We start from the raw sequence: 24844 nt of genomic DNA, 5'->3' as shown, positions 1-24844 counted from the left end.
CCGCTACTGCCTTTCCTTGCAGTGTCTAGATACCCTGGTTATTAGGGCCAAGTGGGTGCCACTCCCGCAATCTCACCCGTTAGATGAATCACCAAAGGAAGGAGAGGTAGAGAGACATGACGTGCTCACTGTAACATTCCTAAGCACAAGTTTTATCTATTTTCTCATCTATTTTTGGCAGAACTGGGAATGGGAGAATGAAGAAGGGTCTCCTTCGGCCCCACACCGTAGCCTTTGGTTGTCTTGTGAGTGGGGTTGGAGACATGGACCATCTCTTCACATCTTGCCTGAGGCTGAGCAGCATCGTTATTCTATAGGCAGTGATGCAAGCCAGGAGGTGTTTTGGTTCTCCAACTTTCCAGGGATCCAAGAGGGGCAGTCCCATGACCGATTTCTCGCCAGGCCAAGGCAGGGTCCTGAGAAGTACCCAGGGCAGCCCTCCTCTTGGAGGAAAGTGTGGGAAAGTCAGCAGACTGGTTACCAGCTTTCATTGCCGTATCTTGGGAACACTGTATCACCCATAGGCTTGTTAACACACTGTCACCTCTTCTGTCTTTGCAGAGAAGTTTATTCCTCACAGCTTACTATTAGCAAATGTAGGTCTTTGACATTAGCAGAAATCAGAGATATTCCATAGAAGGTGCCTATTTCAGTCCAGTGAGTCCAGGCACTGGCAGTACTGGCTCTCTTGGTATACATTCCCCAGCTACGGGATCCTCCCTCCATACATGGGTTCCCAAGACCAGTGGAATTACTAGATTCCAGATTCCTGGGGTCTTTCCATTGGTCTAGAGTAGCATTTTCCAAAATCCATTCCATGGGATGTTAGTGTGTTTTGCATTAATAATGTCTCTGTGGTCAAATAAGTTTGGGAAACCCTGGGTTAAATAAAACTAAAAAGTTTCTTTATCACAAGACTTTTCAGTCTTTATTTGATAGTATGAAAGATTAATCTCTAAGCGGTTCCTAAGAGAAAATACAGTTGGCAGTTTACCAAACTTATTGGACCACAGAATTCCGTCACGTTATTATATTATTACTAATGTTTCAGGGACTGTAATGTGTGGAATAAGATGCATTAGGAAGTACTGAACTTGTAGAAAGCATACCCAGCAAGGCGTGAGATACCTGAATTCTGTTTCTGATTTTGCTTCTGCTAAGCCTGTGGGAAAATCATTTCACCTGACTGGTATCAGGCAAATTAACAACTGCATTTGAGAAATTCTTTAGAAGGATAAAGTGGAGAATAAAAGTGTAAGGGGTTATTATCCATGTTGTTAATTTAATTGCCTTACTCAAACTTTCTCAGAAACTCTGAATAAAGGCTTTTGCCCCATTGGAAAAGGCATCTGTTTATGACCAAGACTGCAAAGTTCATGAGAAATTTTCCATAGCTTCTCTGAGGAATCCAAAAAGAGTAGAGATCTTTGATATGATAGAGCAAGAAATTACTGGTATTATTACACTGTAAGTTGAAGATGACCTCTATGGGAAATGTGCCATTTCAGTTGTGAAAGAGAATGGCTTGTTGTCTTTTGAAGATGTACACTTCTTTATTTATGCATGACAAACACACTTGCAGACCCCAGGAGTCTGGACAGGCATCAGCTACTCACATCACAGTTCTCTCTCTGTCCTTGCCATGGGCTTCAGGGTGTGCTACTCTCTACTTACTCACCTGGCTGCTCACCAAGTCCCCTGGTAAGGGATTGCTAAAGAGTCAGAGGAGGAGGTTTCCCAGCCCTGCTCCTTCTAGGCACCCCAGTTTCCATAGTCCTCTTGCAGAGTTGGCCTAAGACAGCCTTTGTTACAATATGTAGTCCTTTGAGCCGTTCTTCCTTTGGGTACAGCCTAAGCCCTTTGCAGTTGGCCCACAAGGCCAGGCTAATAGCTCAGATCTTATGCACGTGTCCCTGGGGTTTCCACAACTCCTAGAAACTTCTAGTATCCTTAATCCATTGTAGTTGGGGACATCTATTCTCTGTTTCCATCCCCAGGACTAAGGTATTCCCAACGGCCATATATGCTGCTAATCATCCATTAGTTTCCAGCTAAAGAGAGGTTTGGAATGAAATGCATCCACAGGTGACACACATGTGTCACTTGTAGATTGTGTGTTGTGTATAGTCTGCCATGGGAAATAAATTGAGTTAATTCCTGTTTTGGGGTTATCCCTCAGAAGAAGGTGAGGAGCCCTGGGATATAGCCAAACCAACAATGAAGTCCCCAGGCCCAGCCACGATGGGCCCATTACCCCCTGAGCTTGGTTCCTATGCGTCTCCAGGCAACAACTCCCATCACCATGAATGGGGGACCCTGGGCAGCACTAATCTCATTGTAGGTTTTTGCATAGTTTGAAGATGGGCTAAAGCAGCTCTGTATCAGTTTCCTATTGGGGCCATAACAAATGACCACAAACTGTAGCTTAAAGCAACACACATTTATTGTCTTCCAGCCTAGAGTCCTAAAATCAAGGTGTGGGTAGGGCCATGTTTGTTCTGGAGGCTCTAGAGGAAGAAGCTGCTTCTTAGCCTTTTCCAGCTTCCACAGGCCACCTGCATTTCTTGGCTCGTTCTTCGCTTCCTCCCTCTTCACAGCCAGCGACACAGCATCTTCACATATCTCATTCTGACCTCTGCTTCCATTGTCACATCTTCTCTGACCTTGGCACTCCTGTCTCGCTCTTAAAGGACCTCATGATTATCTTGAGCCATTCAGACATTCCAAAATAATCTCTTCATGTTAATATCCTTAACTCAATCGTAACCGCAAAGTCCCTTTTGCTATGTAAAGCAACATATTTGCAGGTTTGGGGAATTAAGATTTGGACATCTTTGCAGATTCTGTGATTCTGTCTACCTCAGGCGCCCTCTGGTTTTATGGTTCTGTGTGTCTCCCAAGTAGCTTCACAGCCCTCACTTCACACATTTGTCAACCACCGAGGCCTGTGCCTCCTTGACCTCTAACCTACATGGAAGTTTACTTGCATTATGAGTTTCTCACTTCAAACATCAGCTGAGTGTGAGCCCATCTGTAGGAGCTAGAGTGCTTCACTTTCAGAAAAGGGAGTGGATTCTCTGGAAATCCAGTTCCTTGGCGTATATCATGTGAACATTTTCATGGGTGAGGTCACACTTTGCTCTCAAGATGGCACCAGCACAGTGTCAGCCCAGGTCTCAACCCAGAAGTGGAATTAAGCCTTTCTTCCCATCCCAGGTGACTTTCTCTGATTCAACAGATGGACTGCTAAAATTCCAACAATGGAAGAAATGTTTTACCTTTTGGTCAGGTTTTGGCTCTTGCTAGGCCTGAGTTTGTTGCTTTATCTTGGTTCTGCTTGTCTAGGTATTTATTTCTAATCATGGTTCAGGAAGCTGAATCTACCTGTGTTGGTCCCCATGGTCCCCAGCACACAGCTCAATGCTCATGACCTGGGGGACAGCTGGAAGCTTCCATTTTCTGAAATCAAGAGGAAAGTAATCTATCGTAGCACACCTGGTTCTCTCACTGTCAACAAGAGACTTACAGCCTAGTAGCCAGCCCTTCAGGACTTGTACTGAGCACCTGCTAGGTGCAGGCATTGGGCAATGCTGCCATTGTTTCCCAAGGTTTAAGGGTTTTCAGGATTCATTTCCTTCCCAAAGTCAGCCACCCAATGAGCAGTTACGAATGCATCTCTAGATTACATCACCTTGTGTTTTAGCCACGACAGAGAGGATAGCTGGTAATCCCCTTGCCCCCTTCCCATTCCCCAACCCCAAATATGTTTCAAGAAATATTCATTTAGCTATCTTTCACTATTTCTTTAAAAATAAATTATAAAATGCAAGCATTTTTTAAAGTGGCTAATAAGACAGGACAAATAAATTTTACTAAAGGCAGAGAGGCATGGCATAGATTTTACCAAGCACACCACTCTAGCACTGTAAGGAAGAAAAATTGTTTCTGTAAAAAATTCTACGTGATTGTGCTAGGCCATGGCCCTGGACTTATTTAAAAGTACGTGTAAAAGCCAAAGAGATGAAATTTAAGAAATCCTTAGGATTTGGTAGGGGCCAGGCTGTCTTTGTTTTGTTTATTGGGTTTTTGGAAATTTAAGGCTAGGCTTGTTGCTTTTCCAGCCACAGAGCATGGTAAAGTAAATGAAACCCGACAGGGTTTCATTGTTCGGATGCTGATCACAGCTTGGCACACATGGAATTCCATGTGTATCTTACATGCATATTGAGCCCGTGTTTAAAATAGTATAAATGAGTAAGAAAAATTTAAATACAGGCAACTAAAGAATGATTTGCAACTACAAATGAAAGTAGCTTGGATCTTTGAAGGCTGACAAGTCCACGGTTGGTTAGGCAGGGTGAGATTGTATAAATGAATCAGCAGGCAGACTTTGCCCTAAAGCTGAGTACAAAATGAAGTATGAACATGATGCATAGGCTTTGGGGAAGCCTGGGAAGTGTAGGATTGATTTTGATTTGTGTCTTTGTCCAGCTCTAGAGTTGACTGGATTCTTGCTGGGGGAGGCCAATCACCTCAACCCTCTGGAGCTTGCCTCTGGGGCTTTCAGAAATAAGCTTAATTAATCTCTTTCCTGTAGCAGCCCCTCAGACGTGGGGGAGCAGGAAAGCTCTCAGGCCTTCCTTAGATTGCTCTTCCTCAAATTATACAGCCCCATATCATCCAGGTTTTTCTTATAAGACACAGCTTTAAAAAATTCATTGTAAGTTGGTCATTAATTTCATGAATGTCTTGATTTGTGGGAAACAGAGATGCCAGTGTCTTTATAGTTCATTCCCTGTAGCTCTATGTTGCAGGGAAAATATGTTGAGTGGATAGCAACAAAACGCATATAGGGGACAGGGAAATCTTTGCCCCCGTTCGCATGTTGCTCCCTGGCCCCCTTTCTTATCTGTTTCATTTACAGTTCTTAACTGTTTAATTTACTTAATGTCTTGATTTGGCTTAGCTAGAAAGTGCGTGTAGAGACACTTGACTAAGTAGGCAGTTCCTTTGCTAAATATTGGCTTCATTTATAACTGGAAGAGCTTTATCTCTCTGTTTTCAGATCCATGAGCTTTATAGCATAGAAAATCTCCTGAGAAAAATCATCATCTAATTGGAAAAACAGGCATTTTATTGAGTTAAATCAAATTCATAATCACAAATAAATTTGAACATGTTTTTCCAGCATTTATAGCTCCATACCATGACCTGTATGATTATTATACAGAGCTCTTAGATGAAATTACATGAAATGGACCAGAGCCGAGGCAGACACTGGTCTTCCCTGCAAAGCTGGGTCTTTGTTGCTGGTCTCCTCTCTCTGTGGACATTACACAGGCTCTGGCCTCCATGGAATAATTTTCCACTTCTGCTGCAGGTAGAACAAGTCAGCCAGTTGGCTGTGTTCATAGAGGCAGCATTAGACTATCACAAACAGTCCACAGAGATTCTGCAGGAGCTGCAGAGCAAGCTACACATGCGGTAAGCACCTCCACGTTTCTTACAAGCCAAGGGCTGCGGAGGTAACATCTATTGAAATCCATCTGTCTGTCTCTGCATCTCTCCATCTTTCCCTTCCCCCGCCTCATTCTGTTTTGAATTTTCTTTCACTGGCTTTCATGGTTGGATGTGGGATGGGACTGAGATAATAAGTACTGGCTTTGGCCGGTAGGATAGAACTGGGAAAAGGGACCTGGCAGCTTTTCTCCTTTTTCTTTTCATTAAATCCCTTTTTTTTGTGACCTGTGTTTAGGGCAACTAACAAAAGTTGCTCTCCCACCTGGGACATCAACCCCTACAGAACTACCCTGGCTTCATTGCTGATTTGATGAGAGTTTAGCTCCCCATTCACAGAGGGATGGAAAACATCCAGAGCTATGGAAAAAAGTGAGATGCTGTATGGAAAATATGTAAATATCTGTAAAAAAAAAAAAAGATAATGTTTTCACTTCACCAGTATGAATTTCAGGATATGTTCATAATATTGACTGGTATTGAAATAGTCAAAATATTGAAAAATTTCAGGCTGTGTTCATAATATTGACAGGTATTGAAAGAGTCAAAAATATCTTCTGAACAATCAAAGAAAGGTTTCTGTGTTCCTTGTGAATTTAATCATAGATGTAGTCTATACTTTTCTGAAAATTAGTAATATTATATATAGTCTGCATGGCAACCCTATTTATTAAAATATTGGGTTAAAATACCCTTTTTAAATTAGGGTTGATAACAGAAAATTGTTTCACACAGGATTATGGTAATGCATAAATTTGGAGGGATTTTTACTTAAATCAATGACATAGTTACATAGGGAAGACAAAGATGTATTCAGTCCCTGAAGCATCCACTTCTGCAGACAGATAGTTTACCTGTTACTGACAGGAGTATATTTTCATAATTCTATTGTAATCTATAAGAGTAGAGTGAGGGAGAAGGCAGCTCCCATCACTGGATACTGACCGCGTCCCAGGCACTTGCTGGATGCCTCAGAGACTTGATGAAGAAAATTAGTCTTTTGTTTTGTTTTGTTCTGAGATGGAGTCGTGCTCTGTTGCCCAGGCTGGAGTGCAGTGGTGCGATCTTGGCTCACCATAACCTCTGCTCACTGCAACCTCCGCCTTCTGGTTTCAAGAGATTCTCCTGCGTAAGCCTCCTGAGTAGCTGGGATTACAGGCACCCACCACCATGCCTGGCTAATTTTTGTATTTTTCGTAGAGATGGGGTTTCACTATGTTGGCCAGGCTGGTCTCGAACTCCTGACCTCAGGTGAGCACCTCGGCCTCCCAAAGTGCTGGGATTACAGGCATGAGCCACCATGGCTGGCCCAGTTAGTCTTCTTCAAGATGAATTTCACTCACAAGCTCAAATAGAGAGTTGAAAAACTACATTTGTGATATCACCTCCATCACTTCGGGCTACTCAGGAGTCAGTGTGTAAAAATCATCCCTTTCATGACCACTGGCTGTAACCTAAGTTCCTATGCTCAACAAGGCAGAGAGAATGTGTGTTTGGAAAGCTTTCAACATCAGATGTCTGGCTCATCTTACGATGTGTCTTACAGAATATCAGCTGCATCCAGTGTCCCCAGACGAGAATACAAGCCAAGGCCTGTGAAAAGGAGTTCTAGTGAGCTCAATGGAGTGTCCACCACCTCTGTAGCGAAGACGACAGGTAAGTTGACCATTCTAATATGCTAAGTGTGCCTTTAGTAAAGCACTTCTAGAAAGACTTATTTACTGCTTGTTTCTGGGTCAGTGAATACACACAGACCCTGGATATCTTTCTTTGGTTGTTTGGTATATTCCCTTTTCCCCTAAATGTGCCCTTTTTTTCTGTTCCTTGGGGAAGAATTCTATCACTTATATAATGTGGCATTTAGAACCTTGGCCATAGAACCATTATGGCTACATCATCCTTTATGTTTTTAACTCTTTGAAAATATTTTCTTTATTTTTAAGTGAAATTAGTATTTTTGAGCAACTGCTATATGCTAGATACTATCTTAAGTGCTGCATCATTATTTTTTATTACACAAGTGATGCAAATGTGTCTTTTAGTAAAATACTCACACAGAAAAAAATTGGTAAAATAAACAGAAAAAAAATTTAATGGTATAAGTCATTCTATAGTCTCTTGTGATCACCCACACCATCCCAGTTCACTTCACACTGTTAAAAATTTGGTATAACTATTATATCTATTGATGTACATAGATATACACATAAACAGCGTTTTGGATTTTTTTCTGTTTTTTATTTTTTTCTTTTTTGAGCTAAGGTCTTGCTCTGTCACCCAGGCTGTAGTGCAATGGCACGAACATGGCTTGGTGCAGCCTTGACCTCCTGGGCTCAAGCAGTCCTCCTGCCTCAGCCTCCCATGTAGCTGGAACTACAGGCGTATGTGACCCTGCCAGGCTAATTTTTTTATTTTTTGTAGAGACAAGGTCTCACTTTGTTGCCCAGGCTGGTCTGCAACTCCTGGGCTCAAGCAATCCTTCTCCTCGGCCTTCTGAAGCGCTGGGATTATAGGCATGAGCCACTGTATCCAGCCTTTTTTCTGTTTTTTAAATGCGAGATTATACTAGGCATATTGTTTGGCAGTTTGCTTTTTAAAATGTATCACTGTTTCTTGGAGTTATCATGCATATAGGTCTATCCCACTGTTTTAACAGCTTCATAGTTTTCTATTATACCATTTCCCTATTGGCGGACATTAAGGTTTTTTCCAGTTATTTGCTACAGTGAATATCCTTTATCCACTGTGCTGGCTACACTACTATTAAAGCATGAACACCTGCTTCCCCACACCCATGCCAGTAGACTTCCATTTCTGCCAAACACTCATGAGAACAAAATGGTATCCAGTCTTAATTTGCATTTTCATGATTATTACTGAGGGTGAACTTTCTTTACTATATTTTAATTTGTATTTCCTTATGTCTGAATTGTCTGTTTATGTCATTTATTTGTGTTTTTTGAGGGTAGTTTGCTTTGTCTTATTGTTTTATAGGAGCTCTTTCCATATGAGGATATTAATAATTTTTTTCCTAGTTTGTCCTTTATCTTTAAACTTTGTTTATGGAGTGCCTTGTCCCTTTGTTGCTTTTGCTGTTGTTTGCTTTGTTTAGTTGTGCTAGTATACAGAAGCTTTTATTTTGATGTAGTCAAATGCATCTATCTTTTGCTTAAGACTTTTACATTTTGTGACCTGTCGTGATTACATTTTGTGCCCTGTTGTGAAAAGTCTTCCTATCCCTGAAGTTATTCTTCTACAGTTTTCTACTACTTTGAATAATCTTTTCTTAATATTTAGATCTTTATCATAAGGATTTATTTTTGTAAATGAAAAGAAATTCCCAAACTACCTTTCAGAGTTGTGCTACCATTTCACATCCCCACCAGCAATATATTAGTGATCCAGTTTCTCCACATCCCTGTCAGCATTTGGTGTTGTCACTGTTTTTTATTTTAGCCACTTTGATAGGTGTGTAGTTAATCTTACTGTGGGTTTAATTTGCATTTCCTTAGTGACTAATGATGTTGAGTATCTTTTCATGTGTTTATTTGCCATCTGTGTATCCTCTTTGGTGAAATGGTTCTTCATGTCTTTGGTCCATTTTCTAATTGGATTGTTTACATTTTTACTGTTGAGTCCTGAGAATGCTTGATTTATTCTAAATACAGTTTCTTTCTATATATGTGATTTGCAAATATATTCTCTCACTCTGTAGCTTATCTTTTTATCCTCTTAATAGGGTCTTTCACAGATCAAAATTTTTAATTCTTATGAAGTCCAGTGTATTCATTTTTAGTTTTATAGATTGTGTGAAGTCTAGGAATTCTTTGCCTAGCCCTAAATAATAAATATTTTCTTTTCTTTTCTTTTCTCTTTTCTTTTCTTTTCTTTTTCTTTTTTTTGAGACAGAGTCTCACTCTGTAGCCCAGGCTGGAGTAAAGTGGTGCAAGCTCGGCTCACTGCAACCTCCGCCTCCCAGGTTCAAGCGATTCTCCTGCCTCAGCCTTTTGAGTAGCTGGGACTACAGGCGCACACCACAATGCCCGGCTAATTTTTGTATTTTTAGTAGAGACAGGGTTTCGCTATGTTGGCCAAGCTGGTCTTGAACTCCTGACCTCAAATGATCTGGCTGCCTCAGCCTCCCAAAGTGCTGGGATTACAGGTGTTGAGCTACCACACCCCGCCTCTCCTGTGTTTTTTCTTAAGTCATGATCCACTTTGTGTTAATTTTGTATAAATGTGAGACTTAAGTCATTTATTTTGCCTATGGATGTCCAATTGCCTTTTCAAACACACATTGCTCATATAAGCTGCACAGTGTGAATTTTCTTCCAACCCTATTGCTATCCTTAAAGGTTTTTTTTCATTTAAAAACAGAAATTATCAGAGTAATATTTGTCTGTTGTTTAAAAAGAAAATGGTAATATGCGTATGTGGTTTTAAAAAGGCAAATGTAGTTACCTCTACTTCTGTGTGAAAACATGGGCAGACCCCATGAATTTTCTCATTATTAAAACTAAAAATTATCAGAGTGTATGTGTATACATTTATTTTATTTTTTTATTTTATTTATTTTTATTTTTTTTGAGACAGAGTCTCGCTCTGTCGCCCAGGCTGGAGTGCAGTGGCGCCATCTCGGCTCACTGCAAACTCTGCCTCCCAGGTTCAGGCCATTCTCCTGCCTCAGCCTGTCCGAGTAGCTGAGACTACAGGTGCCCGATACCGTGCCCGGCTAATTTTTTGTATTTTTAGTAGGGACAGGCTTTCACCGCGGTCTTGATCTCCTGACCTTGTGATCTGCCTGCCTTGGCCTCCCAAAGTGCTGGGATTACAGGTGTGAGCCACTGCGCTGGGCCATATGTATACACTTTTAAAAAAATATGGTGCAAGCTTTTTCATGAGAAATGGCAGTTTCCCCTTCAACTCCTTTCCCAGTGCTTATTTTCTGCTCTCAAAGGAAACACTTTCAACTCTTTTACATATTTATTTGGTACTTAACTTCATGGTGCTTTTTTTTTTTACTATTTCTTTTTTTACTCTGATTCTTCAGTTTTGGATAAATGTATTGATTTCCTGATATGGAAGATAATGGCTTAGCTTCCTAACCCTTGGTCTTCCATAGACTTCTCCCTCCCTTCACCCTTCCAATTTACTTATAATCACTATTTTTGTTAAGTAAATATTCATTGTGTAACCATCACTTCCATCATGTGGGACTCTTAAAATGCCCTCCTCCCCTTTTTTCCCTGCTCTTATTTTAAATTGCCTACTTAGGGATGAAAATGTGAGCAGGCTCCATGACTTTTCTGACTACTCTTGGGTCACATAAGTTCTCCAGTCACTTGAATGTGTAAGTGCAGACTCGTGCAGTAGTCAAAATGCTAAGACCCATGTCATGGTCAAAGCTATAATCTTGATTTAGAGTTTGGCTTTCACTCCTCCCCAAGCTCTGGCCTGCTGCCTTGGAAACATTAGTGTCAGGGAAGAGGTTGTATTTGGCTTTTTCTCTTTCCCCATCTACCCCTTCTGTTCTTAAGTCCCCAGAGAATGTATTTTAAGCTCGCTGAGGAATCTTTTAAAAGTCCTTCTCTCTTGATTGGGTGTGAAATGAAAAGATCACAACACATCCTGCCTCCTTCACACTCTCTCCAAACATTTTTCTAAAAATCCTTTTTAATCTCCATCTTCTGACCTATTTATGCCATAGATGTAGGCTGGGATTAAAAGTTATAAAACTGGCTTCCCTCATCTCTTCTGTTTTTGTTTGTTTCCAAATCCTGCATAAGTTGTCTTCTGCATATCAGTTAAAAAAAATAAACGGTTCTGGGGCCTCATCCAAAGCTTCCATTTTTATATCCTCTAACACTTATTTACAGTGTCATGAGCACAAAAATAATATTCACAGCAGTATCACATAGTGTACTATCATTGCATTTCTATTCTTGTACAATTGTTGTTGTCTTGATGACTGTAGCTTTATAAGTTTTGAGGTCAGGTCCTGTTAGTCCTCTAACTTTGGTCTGCATTTTAAAAGTTGTTTGACTATTCTAGTTACTTTGCATTTTCATGTGAGTTTTAGAGATCAAATTTTCAATGTTTCAAAAAAAATCCTGCTCAGATTTTTATTTGGATTGGGTTGAATCTGTAAGTCAATTTAAGAGGAATTGATAGCTTAACAATATTGAGTGTTCCAGTCTTGAACACAGTCTATTGTATTTCCCATTTATTTAGGTCTTCTTGAATTTCCCTCAGCAATGTTTCACTATTTTTAGAATATGTACAGGTCTTTTAATTTTTTTCATCAATCTCTAAGTATTTTATATCTTTATGCAATTGTAAACAGCGTTTTAATAAAATTTCCATTTCTGAATTTTTGTTTCTAGCATTCATAATATTCCATTGATTTTTGTACATTGATCTTGTATCCTGCCATGTTGCTAAATTTACATCTTAGGTCTAGTAGTTTTTTAATAGATTCCGTAGTTTTTCTACATACATGTTCATGTCATCTATAAACGAAGACAGTTTTACTCAATATCTGCATGCCTTTGTTTTTCTTGCCTTTTTTCACTTGCTAGAACATGCTGAGTACAAAGGGTTAGAGTGGACATCCTTGCTTTGTCTCTGATTTTAGGGGAGAAGCATTCAGTACTTCATAATTAAGGATGATTTTAGGTGTAGATTTTTCATAGAATTTTTTTTCTTTTTTTTTTTGAGACAGGGTCTTGCCCTGTTGCCCAGGCTGGAGTGCAGTGGCACAGTCGCGGCTTGTTGCAACCTCAACCTGCCGGGCTCAAAAGATCCTCCCACATTAGCCTCCCGTGTAGCTGGGACTACAGGCACACACCACCAAGCCTGGCTAATTTTTGTATCTTTTGTAGAGATGAGGATTCGCCCTGTTGCCTAAGCTGGTCATGAACTTCTGGGCTCAAGCTTTCCGCCTGCTTCGGCCTTCCAAAGTGTTGGGATTACAGGCGTTAGCCACTAGGCCTGGCCTTCATAGATTTTAAAAATCAGATTGAGGGAGTTCCCTTCTAGTCATAAATAGTTTGAAGAGAGTTTTAATGAGAAACAGTCTTTGAATTTTGTCAGATGCCTTTTTTTTGGTATCTGTTGAGATGATCGTTTATTTTTTAGTTTTAGTTTGTTAATATGGTGAATTACATTGTTAGTTAAATCAACCTTGCATCCCTAGGATAAACTTTTTGTGGGAAAGTTTTTTCAAATTAATTTTAAATTTTAGAATAGTTTTAGACTTACAGAAAAGTTGTGACGATAGCACAGGGCATTCCCATATACTCCTCCACTCTTCTCTATTAACATTTTATTAGTGTGGTACATTTACTATAAATAATGAACATACATTTATATTAACTAAAGTCCATACTTCATTCACATTTCCTTAGTTTTTACCTACTGTGCTTTTTCTGTTCTAGGATCCTATCCAGAATAGCACATTGCGTTTAGTCATCACATCTCCTTCGGCCCCTTTTGCTGTGGCAGCTTCTAAGACTTTCTTTGTTTTTAATGAACTTGACAGTTTTGGGGAGTACTGTTTACATATTTTGTAGAATGTCCCCCAGTTGAGATTTGTCTGATGTCTTTACATGGTTAGACTGGAGTTAGGAGTTTCTGGGAAGAAGATCACAGAGGTAAAGTGCCATTCTCATCCCATCACCTACCATCTCACACCAGTCAGAATGGCTGGTAGTAAAAAGTCAAAAAATCATAGATGCTGGCAAGGCTGCAGAGAAACAAGACAGCTTATACACTGCTGGTGGGAATGTAGATTAGTTCAGCCACTGTGGAAAGAAGTTTGGCAATTTCTCGCACAACTTAAAGCAGAACTATCATTTGACCCAGCATTCCCATTACTGCATATATACCCAAATGAATATAAATCATTCTACCATAAAGACACATACACGTGTATGTTCATCGCAGCACTATTCACAATAGCAAAGGCATGGAATCAAACTAAATGCCCATCAATGATAGACTGGATAAAGAAAACATACATATATTCCATGGGCACTACACAGCCATAAAAAAGAATGAGATCATGTCCTTTGCAGCAACATGGATGGAGCTGGAGACCATGATCCTAAGTGAACTAACTCAGGAACAGAAAACCAAATACTGCATGTTCTCACTTGTGAGTGGGAGCTAGACATTGAGTACACGTGGACACAAAGAAGGGAAATAATAGCCAGTGGGGCCTGCTTAAGGGTGGAGGGTGGGAGGAGGGTGAGAATTGAAAAACTACCTATCCTGTACTATGCTGATCACCTGAGTGATGAAATAATCTGCACACGAAATCCCTGTGATACACTGTTTACTCATATAAAAACCCTGTGCATGTACCCCTGAACCTAAAATTAAAAAAAAAAAAAGAATACGCCCTATCAACAAGATTAATCACTGCTGATACTGATCTTGGTCTGCTGGCTGAGGCAGTATTTGTCAGCTCTCTGTAAAGTTACTCCTTGTTGTTTTTTTTTCCTGCATGAAGGCTTTAAACTATAAATTCAACATCTTTATAGATAGAAGGCAATTGAGGTTATCTGTTTCTTCCTGAGTGAACTTTAGAAGTTTGTGTCTTTCTTTTTTTTTTTTTTTGAGACGGAGTCTCGCTCTGTCACCCAGGCTGGAGTGCAGTGGCGCGATCTCGGCTCACCGCAAGCTCCGCCTCCCGGGTTCACGCCATTCTCCTGCCTCAGCCTCTCCGAGTAGCTGGGACTACAGGCGCCGGCCACCACGCCTGGCTAATTTTTTGTATTTTTAGTAGAGACAGGGTTTCACCGTGGTCTCGATCTCCTGACCTCATGATCCGCCCGCCTCGGCCTCCCAAAGTGCTGGGATTACAAGCGTGAGCCACCGCGCCCGGCCAGAAGTTTGTGTCTTTCAAGGAATTTATCCCTTTCATCTAAGTTGTCAAATTTATTGCATAAAGTTGTTCACAATATTCTGTTATTATCCTTTTAAGATATTTAGAATTTGTAGTGATTTACTTCTCTCAATCATTTTTGAAATTGGTAATTTTTGTCTTTTTCTTTTCTTAATCATTTTAGCTATAGATTTATCAATTTTATTGATCTTCTTAAAGAGCCAGCTCTCTGTCTCATTGAGTTTTCTCTGTTGTCATTGAGTCCTTTTGCCTTTTCCAATGTATGTGATTAGTGCTATCAATTTCCCCCTAAGTACCACTTGAGCACTATCTCATGCATTTTGATATGTTGAGTTTTCCCTTTCATCCTCTTTAAAATTGTTTCTAATTTTACTTTTGATAACCTCTTTAACTCTTGGTTTCTTCTGAAATGTGTTATATCATTTCCACATATGTGGATATTTTTCAGATCTCTTTCTGTTTTAGATATCTATTTAATTCCATTTTTTATCAAATAACATACTTTCTATGAATCATACCCTTTTAAATTTTTTGAGACTTGCTTGATGGGCCAGAATATGATCCATCTTGGTAAATGATCTGTGTACACTTGAGAAGAATGTGTATTCTATTCTTATTGGGTAGGGTGTTTTATAAATGTCAATTAGGTCAAATTATTTAATAGTGTTCTTCAAGTCTTCCATATTCTTACTGATTTTTTGGTCTATGTTTTCCTATTAATTTTGTGGCAGAGGGTATTAAATCTCTGATTATAGTTACGGATTTGTCTATTTCTCCTGGCAATTGTATCCAGAAGTATGGGAAGTTGGCTACATTCCCTTCCCTATTCCTCATTCGCACTGACCCTTTTAGTCTGATTATTTGCATTTTTTAAAACATGGAAAGTGTTTTGTTTGTTTGTTTGTTTGTTTTAAGATATGGGGTTTTGCTGTGTTGCTCAGGCTGGTCTCTAACTCCTGGACTCAACGTTCCTTCCACCTCGGCCTCCAAAGTGCTAGGATTATAGGTGTGAGCCACTGTACCCCACTGATTTTTTTTTTTTTTTTTACTGTCTTAAATATCCGTCTCCTCTATTCCCTTTCTTTTTGCCCATGTAAACAACTACTAGAGGTTGAAACTTTTTGTCCTTCCTCTGTCTCGTCTTTTCCTTCTTGCTCTCTGTACCTCTGTTTTTTTATTCTGCTCTCTGAGGACATTTCACCTTCTTACTTTATTCTTTGATCCAGTTATTTATTTAGTATATCTACTGAATTTCTTATTCCAATTGTATTAGTTCTCTATTGATGCTGCAATGAAATACCACAAACTGTGTGGTCTAAAATAACACAATATATGATCTATTTTATAGTTCTGGAGGTCAGAAGTCCTAAAATCAAGGTGTTCACATTCCAGACAGGGTGGAATCCGTTTTCTTGCCTCTCCCGCCTTCTAGAGACTGCCTGCAGTCCTTGCCTCATTGCCCCTTGCTCCAGCTTCCCAGCTGGTGGCATGACATCTTCAGCTCTCCCTGCCTCCATTGTCAGATCTCCTTCTCTGACTCGGATTCTCCTGCTTCCGCCTTATAAGGACCCTTGTGATTATACTGAGCCTACCCACATAAACCCAGGGTAACCTCCGCGTCTCAAAATCTGTAACTTAATCACATCTTCAGATTCCCTTTCGCTGTGTAAAGTAACATAGCTATAGGTTCTGGGGATTAGGAAGTGGACATCTTTGAGGCTATTGCTCTGCCTACCATGATAGTGTTCAAATTTATATTTTTAAAAAATTTTACAAGTAACTAGACCTTTCATATTCCTCTGAGAATATTAATTGTACTTTTTATTTTTATATTTATTTAGTTTTATTATTATTATTATTTATTATTTTTTTTTTTTTGAGATGGAGTTTCACTCTTGTCACCCAGGCTGGAGTGCAATGGTATGATCTCGGCTCACTGCAACCTCCGTCTCCCGGGTTCAAGCGATTCTCCTGCTTCAGCCTTCTGAGTAATTGGGATTACAGGTGCCTGCCACCACACCTGGCTAATTTTTATATTTTTAGTGGAGACGAGGTTTCACAATGTTGGCTAGGCTGGTTGCGAACTCCTGACCTCGTGATCCGCCCAACTCGGCCTCCCAAAGTGCTGGGATTATAGGCGTGAGCCACCACGCCTGGCCCTTAATTATACTTTTTAAAAAGTCTCCACTTAATTCTTACCTCCTTGAGTGTTTGTTGGGATCTGGAGTCTACTTTATGAAGTTGTTTCTCATACGTTGATGATTCTTGGCTCTGTGCACAACTTTTTATTTGGGAGTGCTTATGAGGTTGCCTCCTGTGGTTAAGGGGAAATAAGGGATGTTCTCTTGAGTGCAGTGGACTGGTTTCTGTTTTTCTGGTGGTTTCTATCATCCATGGCACTGCCCTGACTTTCTGTTTCAGATGCCCACACTCACTCAGTACCCCTTCCTGAAGGCAGTTGCCAGGCCTCCCAGCACTGGTACAAACCCAGGATGAGTGGACTCACCTGGCTGCTCTTTTCTCAGAAAGCCAGCCAGCTTTTAGGATCCACTTACACTGAGTTTTGAGCGCCCTTAGACTTCGCTGTCATGGCATTCTGCTTTGGGAGCCATATTGAGCCTCATTTCCTCCATCTGCTGCTTTCCATCTTCCAGGCATTCTTGTATTCCTCATTATTTCTGGTCTACCAGCAGTATTTAGTCTCATTTTCCAACATTATTTGCAACCTTAAAAAGTCCTATTTTATAAGTGATAGGGATTTGATACATGAAAGGAAGGCTGCAGTCTTGTACTTCATTGTGCCATATTAATGGAAATTTCCCTTAAGACGTTCAATGCCACTTATCTCACTGGTTGCATCTTTGCTCCTCCCCAGGATGGCTTTAGGTGCTGAATGGATACAGACAAACAATCTTGAATCACATGATGAGAAAATATTCTTTTTTTCAATTCTCTTTTATTCATTCCAATTTCAAGGAGATAAGCTACAGTTTTGTGCTGGAGTATTTTTAATGTTCAATTTTAACAGAGAAGAGAGGCCTCCGGTTAAAAGTCATTTACAGACTAGAGAACGTATCTTTTGGATGTAATAAAATTGTCTATTTTCCATTGTAATTATTTTCATGCTTACAATCTCTTTATAGCATGTGGTACTAGTTTTCAGTTTACATTTTTTGATGTAATGTTTCAGTGAAAGTTATTTGAATAAAATTTATTTTATAAAAAACGTATCAAGAGGATACTTATGTACAGTTCTCTGAAGACTATTTTTTGTTGTTTGTTTTTTAAGATTTTAATGAAGCAGATATATTTTCAAAGTAGAATTCATTGGTGCCATAACAATTTTCTATCTCTTCTTATTTACTTATTTTTTCGCCCTTTATATTTCTGTAGTTGGAGGAGAGATTCAACTTCCCATGTGAAGCACTCCCCCTTTCCTTTCTTTATTTTTTTGATATTTTAATTTTTTTCCATAGGTTTTTGAGGAACAGGTGGTATTTGATTACATGAGTGAACTCTTTAGTGGTGATATTTGTGAGATTTCAGTGCACCAATCAGCCTAGCAGTATACACTGAACCCAATTTGTAGTCTTATCCCTTACCCCTTCCCACTCTTTCTCTCAAGTCCCCAAAGTCCACTGTATCATTCTTATGCCTTTGCATCCTCATAGCTTAGCTCCCACTTATGGGTGAGAACACATGATGTTTGGTTTTCCATTCCTGAGTTTCTTCACTTAGAATAATAGTCTCCAATTCCACCCAGGTTCCTGCAGATGCCATTAATTCATTTCTTTTTATGGTTGGGTAGTATTCTACCATATATATATATACACACCACAGTTTTTTTATCCACTCATTGATGGGCATTTGGGCTGGTTCCATATTTTTGCAATTGCAAATTTTGCTGCTATAAACATACGTGTGCAAGTATCTTTTTTATATAATGACTTCTTTTCCTCTGGGTAGATACCCAGTAGTGGGATTGCTGGATCAAATGGTAGTTCTACTTTTAGTTCTTTAAGGAATCTCCACACAGTTTTCCATAGTGGTTGTACTAGTTTACATTCTTACCAGCAGTGTAGAAATGTTCCCTTTTCACCCATCCACGCCAACATCTATTTTTTTTTTTAATATTTTGATTATTGCCATTCTTGCAGGGGTAAGTTGATATCGCATTGTGGTTTTGATTTGCATTTCCTTGATCATTAGGGATGTTGAGCATTTTTTCATGTTTGTTGGCCATTTGTATATCTTCTTTTAAGAATTGTCTATTCATGTCGTTAGCCCACTTTTAGATGGGATTGTTTGTTTGTTTCTTGCCAAGTTGTTTGAGTTCCTTGTAGATTCTGGATATTAGTCCTTTGTCAGATGTATAGATTGTGGGGATTTTCTCCCACTCTGTGGGTTGTCTGTACACTCTGACTGTTCCTTTTGCTCTGCAGAAGCTCTTTAGTTTAATTAAGTCCCAGCTATTTATCTTTGTTTTTGTTCCATTTGCTTTTGGATTCTTGGTCATGAAGTCTTTGCCTAAGCCAATGTCTAGAAGAGTTTTTCCAATGTTATCTTCTAGAATTTTTATAGTTTCAGGTCTTAGATTTAAGTCCTTGATCCATGTTGAGTTGATTTTTGTGTAAGGTGAGAGATGAAGATCCAGTTTCATTCTCCTATACAGAGCTTGCCAATTATCCCAGCACCATTTGTTGAATAGGGTACCCTTTCCCCACTTTATGCTTTTGTTTGCTGTGTCGAAGATCAGTTGGCTGTAAGTATTTGGCTTTATTTGTGGGTTCTCTGTTCTGTTCCATAGGTCTATGTGCCTATTTTTATAACAGTACCATGCTGTTTTGGTGACTGTGGCCTTATAGTATAGTTTGAAATCAGGTAATGTGATGCCTCCAGATTTGTTCTTTTTGGTTAGTCTTGCTTTGGCTATGCGGGCTCTTTTTTGGTTTCATATGAATTTTAGGATTGTTTTTTCTAGTTCTGTGAAGAATGATGGTGGTATTTTGATGATGGGAATTGCACTGAATTTGTAGACTGCTTTTGGCAGTATGGTTATCTTCACAGTATTGATTCTGCCCATCCATGAGCATGGGATGTGTTTCCATTTGTTTGTGACGTCTATGATTTCTTTCAGCAGTGTTTTGTAGTTTTCCTTGTAGAGGTGTTTTACCTTTTTGGTTAGGTATATTCCTAAGTTTTTGTTTTTGTTTTGCAGCTATTATAAAATGGGTTGAGTTCTTGATTTGATTCTCACCTTGGTCTCTGTTGGTATATAGCAGAGCTACTGATTTATATACATTAATTTTGTATCCTGAAACTTTGCTGAATTCATTTCTCAGTTCTAGGAGCTTTTTGGAGGAGTTTTTAGGGTTCTAGGGTTTTCTAGGCATACAATTATATCATCAGCAAACAGTGACAGTTTGACTTCCTCTATACTGATTTGGATGCTCTTTATTTCTTTCTCTTGTCTGATTGCTTTGGCTAGGACTTCTAGTACTATGTTGAATAGAAGTGGTGAGAGTGGGCATCCTTGTCTTGTTCCAGTTCTCAGCGGAAATGCTTTCAACTTTTCTCCATTCAGTAATATGTTGGCTGTGGGTTTGTCATAGACGGTTTTTATTACATTGAGGTATGTCCCTTGTATGCCGACTTTGCTGAGGGTTTTAATCATGAAGGGATGCTGGATTCTGCAAATGCTTTTTCTGTGTCTATTGAGATGATCATGTAATTTTTGTTTTTAATTCTGTTTATGTGGTGTATCACATTTATTGACTTGTGTATTTTAAACCATTCCTGCATCCCTGGTATAAAACCCACTTGATTGTGGTGCATTATCTTTTTGATATGCTATTGGATTCATTTAGCTAGTATTTTGTCAAGGATTTTTGCATCTATGTTCATCAGGGATATTGGTCTGTAGTTTTCTTGTTTTTCTATGTCCCTTCCTGGTTTTGGTAGTAGGGTGATACTGGCTTCATAGAATGATTTAGGGAGGATTCCCTCTTTCTGTATCTTGTAGAATAGTGTCAATAGGATTGGTACTGATTCTTCTTTGAATGTCTGATAGAATTCAGCTGTGAATCTATCTGGTCGTGGACTTTTTTTTTTTGGAAATTTTTAAATTACCATTTCAGTCTTGCTGCATGTTATTGATCTGTTCAGGGTTTCTCTGAAGACTTTTTGTATTGTATTATGCTAACACTAGCTTGTGTCTCAAAAAAAAAAAAAACCCATAAAACTGAAATGCAGTAAAATAGGAGTTCCTCACTTCTGCCACAGTCCAGGGAGAATATTCCAAGAAGATAGGTGGTTCTAATGCATAGAGTCTCTCAGGGGTCTAGGCTGATGGCAGCTCTGCCATCTTCCTCATATGGCTTCCTAGTTGTTGCCACTCCAGCCAGCAGGAAGGGGAGAAAGAACAAACATTTAGGCTAGATATTTCCTCTTACACCTGCAAGGTGGAAATGACGCACACATTCCAGGGATGAGCGCTCAAACAGCCACACCTAGTAGCAAAGCAACTTGGGAAGTACAAACTCTAGCTAGGCAGCTGCTATCCAGTTGTAATGGCATCTTAGTTTGTTTGGGCTGCTGTAACAAAATACCTTAGACTGGGTAGCTTTTACTTACAGTCTGGAGGCTGAGGTATCTAAAATCAAGGTGCCAGCAGAACTGGTGCCTGGTGGAGGCCCATTCCTCATAGATGACACCTTCTAGCTGTGTCCTCACATGGCAGAAGGGGCAAACAAGCTCCCTCAGGTCCATTTTATAAGGGCACTAATCCTACTCATGATTTTATCACCCCCAAATCACTAATTCTCATGACCTAATCACCTCCTAAAGGTCCCAGCTCTTAATACTATTGCATTGGAGATTGTTTCAACAGATGAGTTTTGGGGGAACACACACATTCAGGCCATAGCAAATAGGAAATATACTGCATGCACCAGTCCATAACAATGATGGACTCCTGCTGGACAGAAATTTCAAGGGACCCCCTACCCTGGCAGTGAAGAAAGTGTCTTGATTAGACCCTGGTTCTGCTCTCTGGATTTTGGATCAGGGAGACTCTTTTGTCTTTTATTCTGTGGGCTCCTAGATTTGCTCTCTGAGAAATGTGTCTTCCAAGACCACATTGTAAGTGGGCTTTGGAGGGCTACCTTCTTTGACATCTGTGCTTATTGCTGCTCAGGGACCTTGTGGGTTCCTTACAGTTTAGTAGATACAGATGTCTTCAGGTTAGGCTTACACTTCTTATCACAACTTAATTTCCTTTTTTTTTTTTTTTTTGAGATAGTCTTGCTCTGTTGCCTAGGCTGGAGTGCAGTGGTAGGATCTTGGCCCACTGCAACCTCCGCTTCCCAGGTTCAAGCAATTCTTGTGCCTCAGCCTCCCAAGTAGCTGAGATTATAGGCATGCACCACCACGCCTGGCCAATTTTTGTATTTTTAGTAGAGATGGGGCTTCACCATGTTGGCCAGGTTGGTCTTGAACTCCTGACCTTGAGTGATCCACCTGCCTCAACCTCCCAAACTGCTGTCACTACACCGGCCACAACTTGATTTCTTAAAAAACATAATGAACTTCTGATCTGTATACTTCCAGGCAGTTCCATGTGCCTGTAAACACATTCAAGGTGCTTAGATATAGCTCTTAAGACTTTTATTTCTTTCCTTCCTTGTCTCACCCATGCTTCACTTTCTTAACTTACAGAGGCTACCTTGAGACCACCTGAAACAGCAGATCTGAGTAGGAAGGTGACACCTTTCATTGCATCTTTGCCGCACAGCCAAGTTCCTTTAGTTTAGGGAGGTCTCTGAGAATGATTTGGAAGAGCAATCTGCTTGTCTTGTTTTCTTTGGGGTACAGAAACAGTTTGCTTTTCTAATGCATTAGGAAACAACGTCTGCTCTTTCTTTTATCTTTGCTTGCAGACTGGGCAACTTTTGTCTTTCTTACAATAACTTGCTACGTACACCAAGGTTTGGCTAACATCCAACCTTCTGGCTTTATTCACCTTCTTTCTTTAGAGCTACTGGTATATGGTCTGCTTTAAGAGTTGTTATAGGCAAAAAGTTTTTCAAATGTTTTGCCATAATCTAACACGTCACTGGGTTTCAGCCTGGTGCGGTGGCTCACGCCTGTAATCCCAGCACTTTGGGAGGCCAAGGCGGGTGGATCACCTGAGTTCGGGAGTTTGAGACCAGCCTGACCAACATGGAGAAACCCCATCTCTACCAAAAATACAAAATTAGCTGGGCATGGTGTTGCATGCCTGTAATCCCAGCTACTTGGGGGGCTGAGGCAGGAGAATCCCTTGCAACCCGGGAGGCAGAGGTTGCGGTGAGGTTGTGGTAAGCCGAGATCGCACCATTGCACTCCAGGCTGGGCAACAAGAGTGAAACTCTGTCTAAAAAAAAAAAAACAAGAAGCTAGGTATAAGCAAATTAACTAAAACTTTTGACAGTGAGTTCAACCTCAGCCTCCCTCCTTCAATGCCAGTATATTTGAGGAAGGGAGAACCCAGGATCCCAGGGCTCAGTCATTGCCCCACTGTCTCTATCTTTCCAGCTTGCACCCAAGTAGTTCTTAGAGACAGGACCTCAAGTCAAGCTCCCAAGACACCATTCTCTCATTTGCCACCAAAGAGAACTCAGCTTTCCTTTGATTTGAGCTCACAGACTGGCAGTGTAGAGAGTGTTAAGCCTTATAAAAATGAAAAGGTATTTGAATTAAAGTATCCCTTAAGGTCATAGGGACCTAGCATTTGAGGGCCAAGGGTATGCCAGGAGTTATTATTTGGTGCTTGTAGACATAGACATAACTCATTTCATCCTCATAACAGTACTCCAAGGAAGTAATAATAAAAAAAGTAATACATAATAGGGTAATGACAATAGCAACTACACTTATTGACTACTTAATATGGGTTAGATATTGTATAAATACTTTGTATACATCTCTAATACTATTTTTAGTTCCCATTTTACAGATGAGAAACTAGAGGCTCTGAGAGGTTAAGTGAGATCTTCTCAAGATCACAGAGCCAGGAAGTAGCAGAGCTGGATACTTTACCTTATAGATAGTTCATGTTATATCATTAAGAAGGAATACTAGGGGAATGTTATGAAATGGCCAAGAGCATTGGGAATTATTTATTTCCAAGATTCATGATTACAGGGAATCTGTGGTCAGCAAGTGGTTGCACAGGGAGCCTGCTAAATGCATCTGACTTGGAGGGGAAAAACAGAGGACAGTGAGGTCTTTGGCTTCCTCATTGAGGCCGCACATGTCAGTGCTTTGTCCCCTCTTTCTTGGCCAGTAGCTGGGTCCCTAGACAGATTAAGTTCCTAGAAGGGCGATGTTCAGACAGACGTGCAGAAGCTGGCTTTTAAGAAGGCTCAGTGTCCCATATTCTCCCCTGCAGCAAACTCTACTGTGTGCCACTGTGTGTCTTTTGCCTGTGCCTGTCCCAGGCTGCCTCTTCTAAGTTTCCCTCGTCAGTAGCTTCAAGTCCCCATCTCACACACACAGCATTGGGCTTCCTTGATTTGTGGGTGGAATTTGTGAGTGTAAAGGGGGTCCTGTACTGTTTGTTTCTGAGGCACAGTTTCAAGAGAAAATGACATTTACAGCCTGCATTAATGGGAAATTACTTTCCATTAGGATTCTGAATGATTTGCACATGATGTTTATAAAGTGAAGGAAAAATGTCAAGCATTTCACTAACAAATGAAAGCAAAGCTCATGAGACTCTGCCAGAAATGAATTCCAAGAACATTTTCTTCATCATTTCTTCTTTCTAAAGAAAAAAACAGAGAGATGAAAGAACACAAGTCAATTAAGCAGAATGCATCGTGGGACTGAGATGGAATCTTTGATAATATCATTGCTAGGTAGTTAAGAGAATGAATAAAGTGAGCCAAAATGGAGAAAGGGGAGAATCACATCTTGAAATGACAAATTGCAGACAAAATCCAACTCTAGGTCCTGGCTGGGAGAAATGAGTGCCTGTCCAAGCCCGCGAGTGTGGGGTCATGCTGTTTCATCAGTGTAAGCTGCCCCTCTGTCCCCAAAGAGAAAAGGAGGCCAAGAAACGTCCTTGAGCTGAAACATGTGCCTGTGTAGCTCCCAGAAAACCACTGATTTTGAAGAAAATAGTGTAGGAATTTGTGACCCATGCTCAAGTATCTTCCTCACCCGTGGGGAATTTGTATCGGGTCCCAGGTTGTCACCTCCTGAATTATATATTTAAAGACCAGAGGACAAAGTGCATTTTATCAACTCATTTTTTATGAAGTTTTTTTTTTTCTTGCTGAAACTCTTAAAAGGGGTACCACTTTGTGTAATCACAACTAAGGGTTAATATGCCCCAAACTGGGACCTGCTTTAAACATATAGGGGGCTGAAATTAGT

At 40.1% G+C, this 24844-nt stretch overlaps 1 protein-coding gene across 6 annotated transcripts in view; it reads left to right on the top strand.

The window, feature by feature from the left end:
• The window catches only part of SH3GL3 (SH3 domain containing GRB2 like 3, endophilin A3), a 160797-nt gene that overhangs the window by 123394 nt on the left and 12559 nt on the right, over positions 1-24844 (top strand). For all 6 annotated transcript variants that reach the window (XR_004030584.1, XR_004030583.1, XM_030814925.1 and 3 more), the window contains exons 7-8: positions 5381-5484; positions 7064-7173. Coding sequence is in view for 4 of the 6 variants with exons in the window: in XM_030814925.1 (XP_030670785.1) it covers positions 5381-5484; positions 7064-7173 (214 nt within the window). In the remaining 2 variants the exon portion in view is untranslated. The remainder of the gene's footprint in view (positions 1-5380; positions 5485-7063; positions 7174-24844) is intronic.

The sequence above is a fragment of the Nomascus leucogenys genome, chromosome 6, assembly GCF_006542625.1.
Source record: "Nomascus leucogenys isolate Asia chromosome 6, Asia_NLE_v1, whole genome shotgun sequence".
In the NCBI taxonomy this organism is placed as follows: Eukaryota; Metazoa; Chordata; class Mammalia; order Primates; family Hylobatidae; genus Nomascus; species Nomascus leucogenys.
Note: the sequence above shows the minus strand (reverse complement) of the source record. Positions and strands in the feature narration are given on the sequence as shown.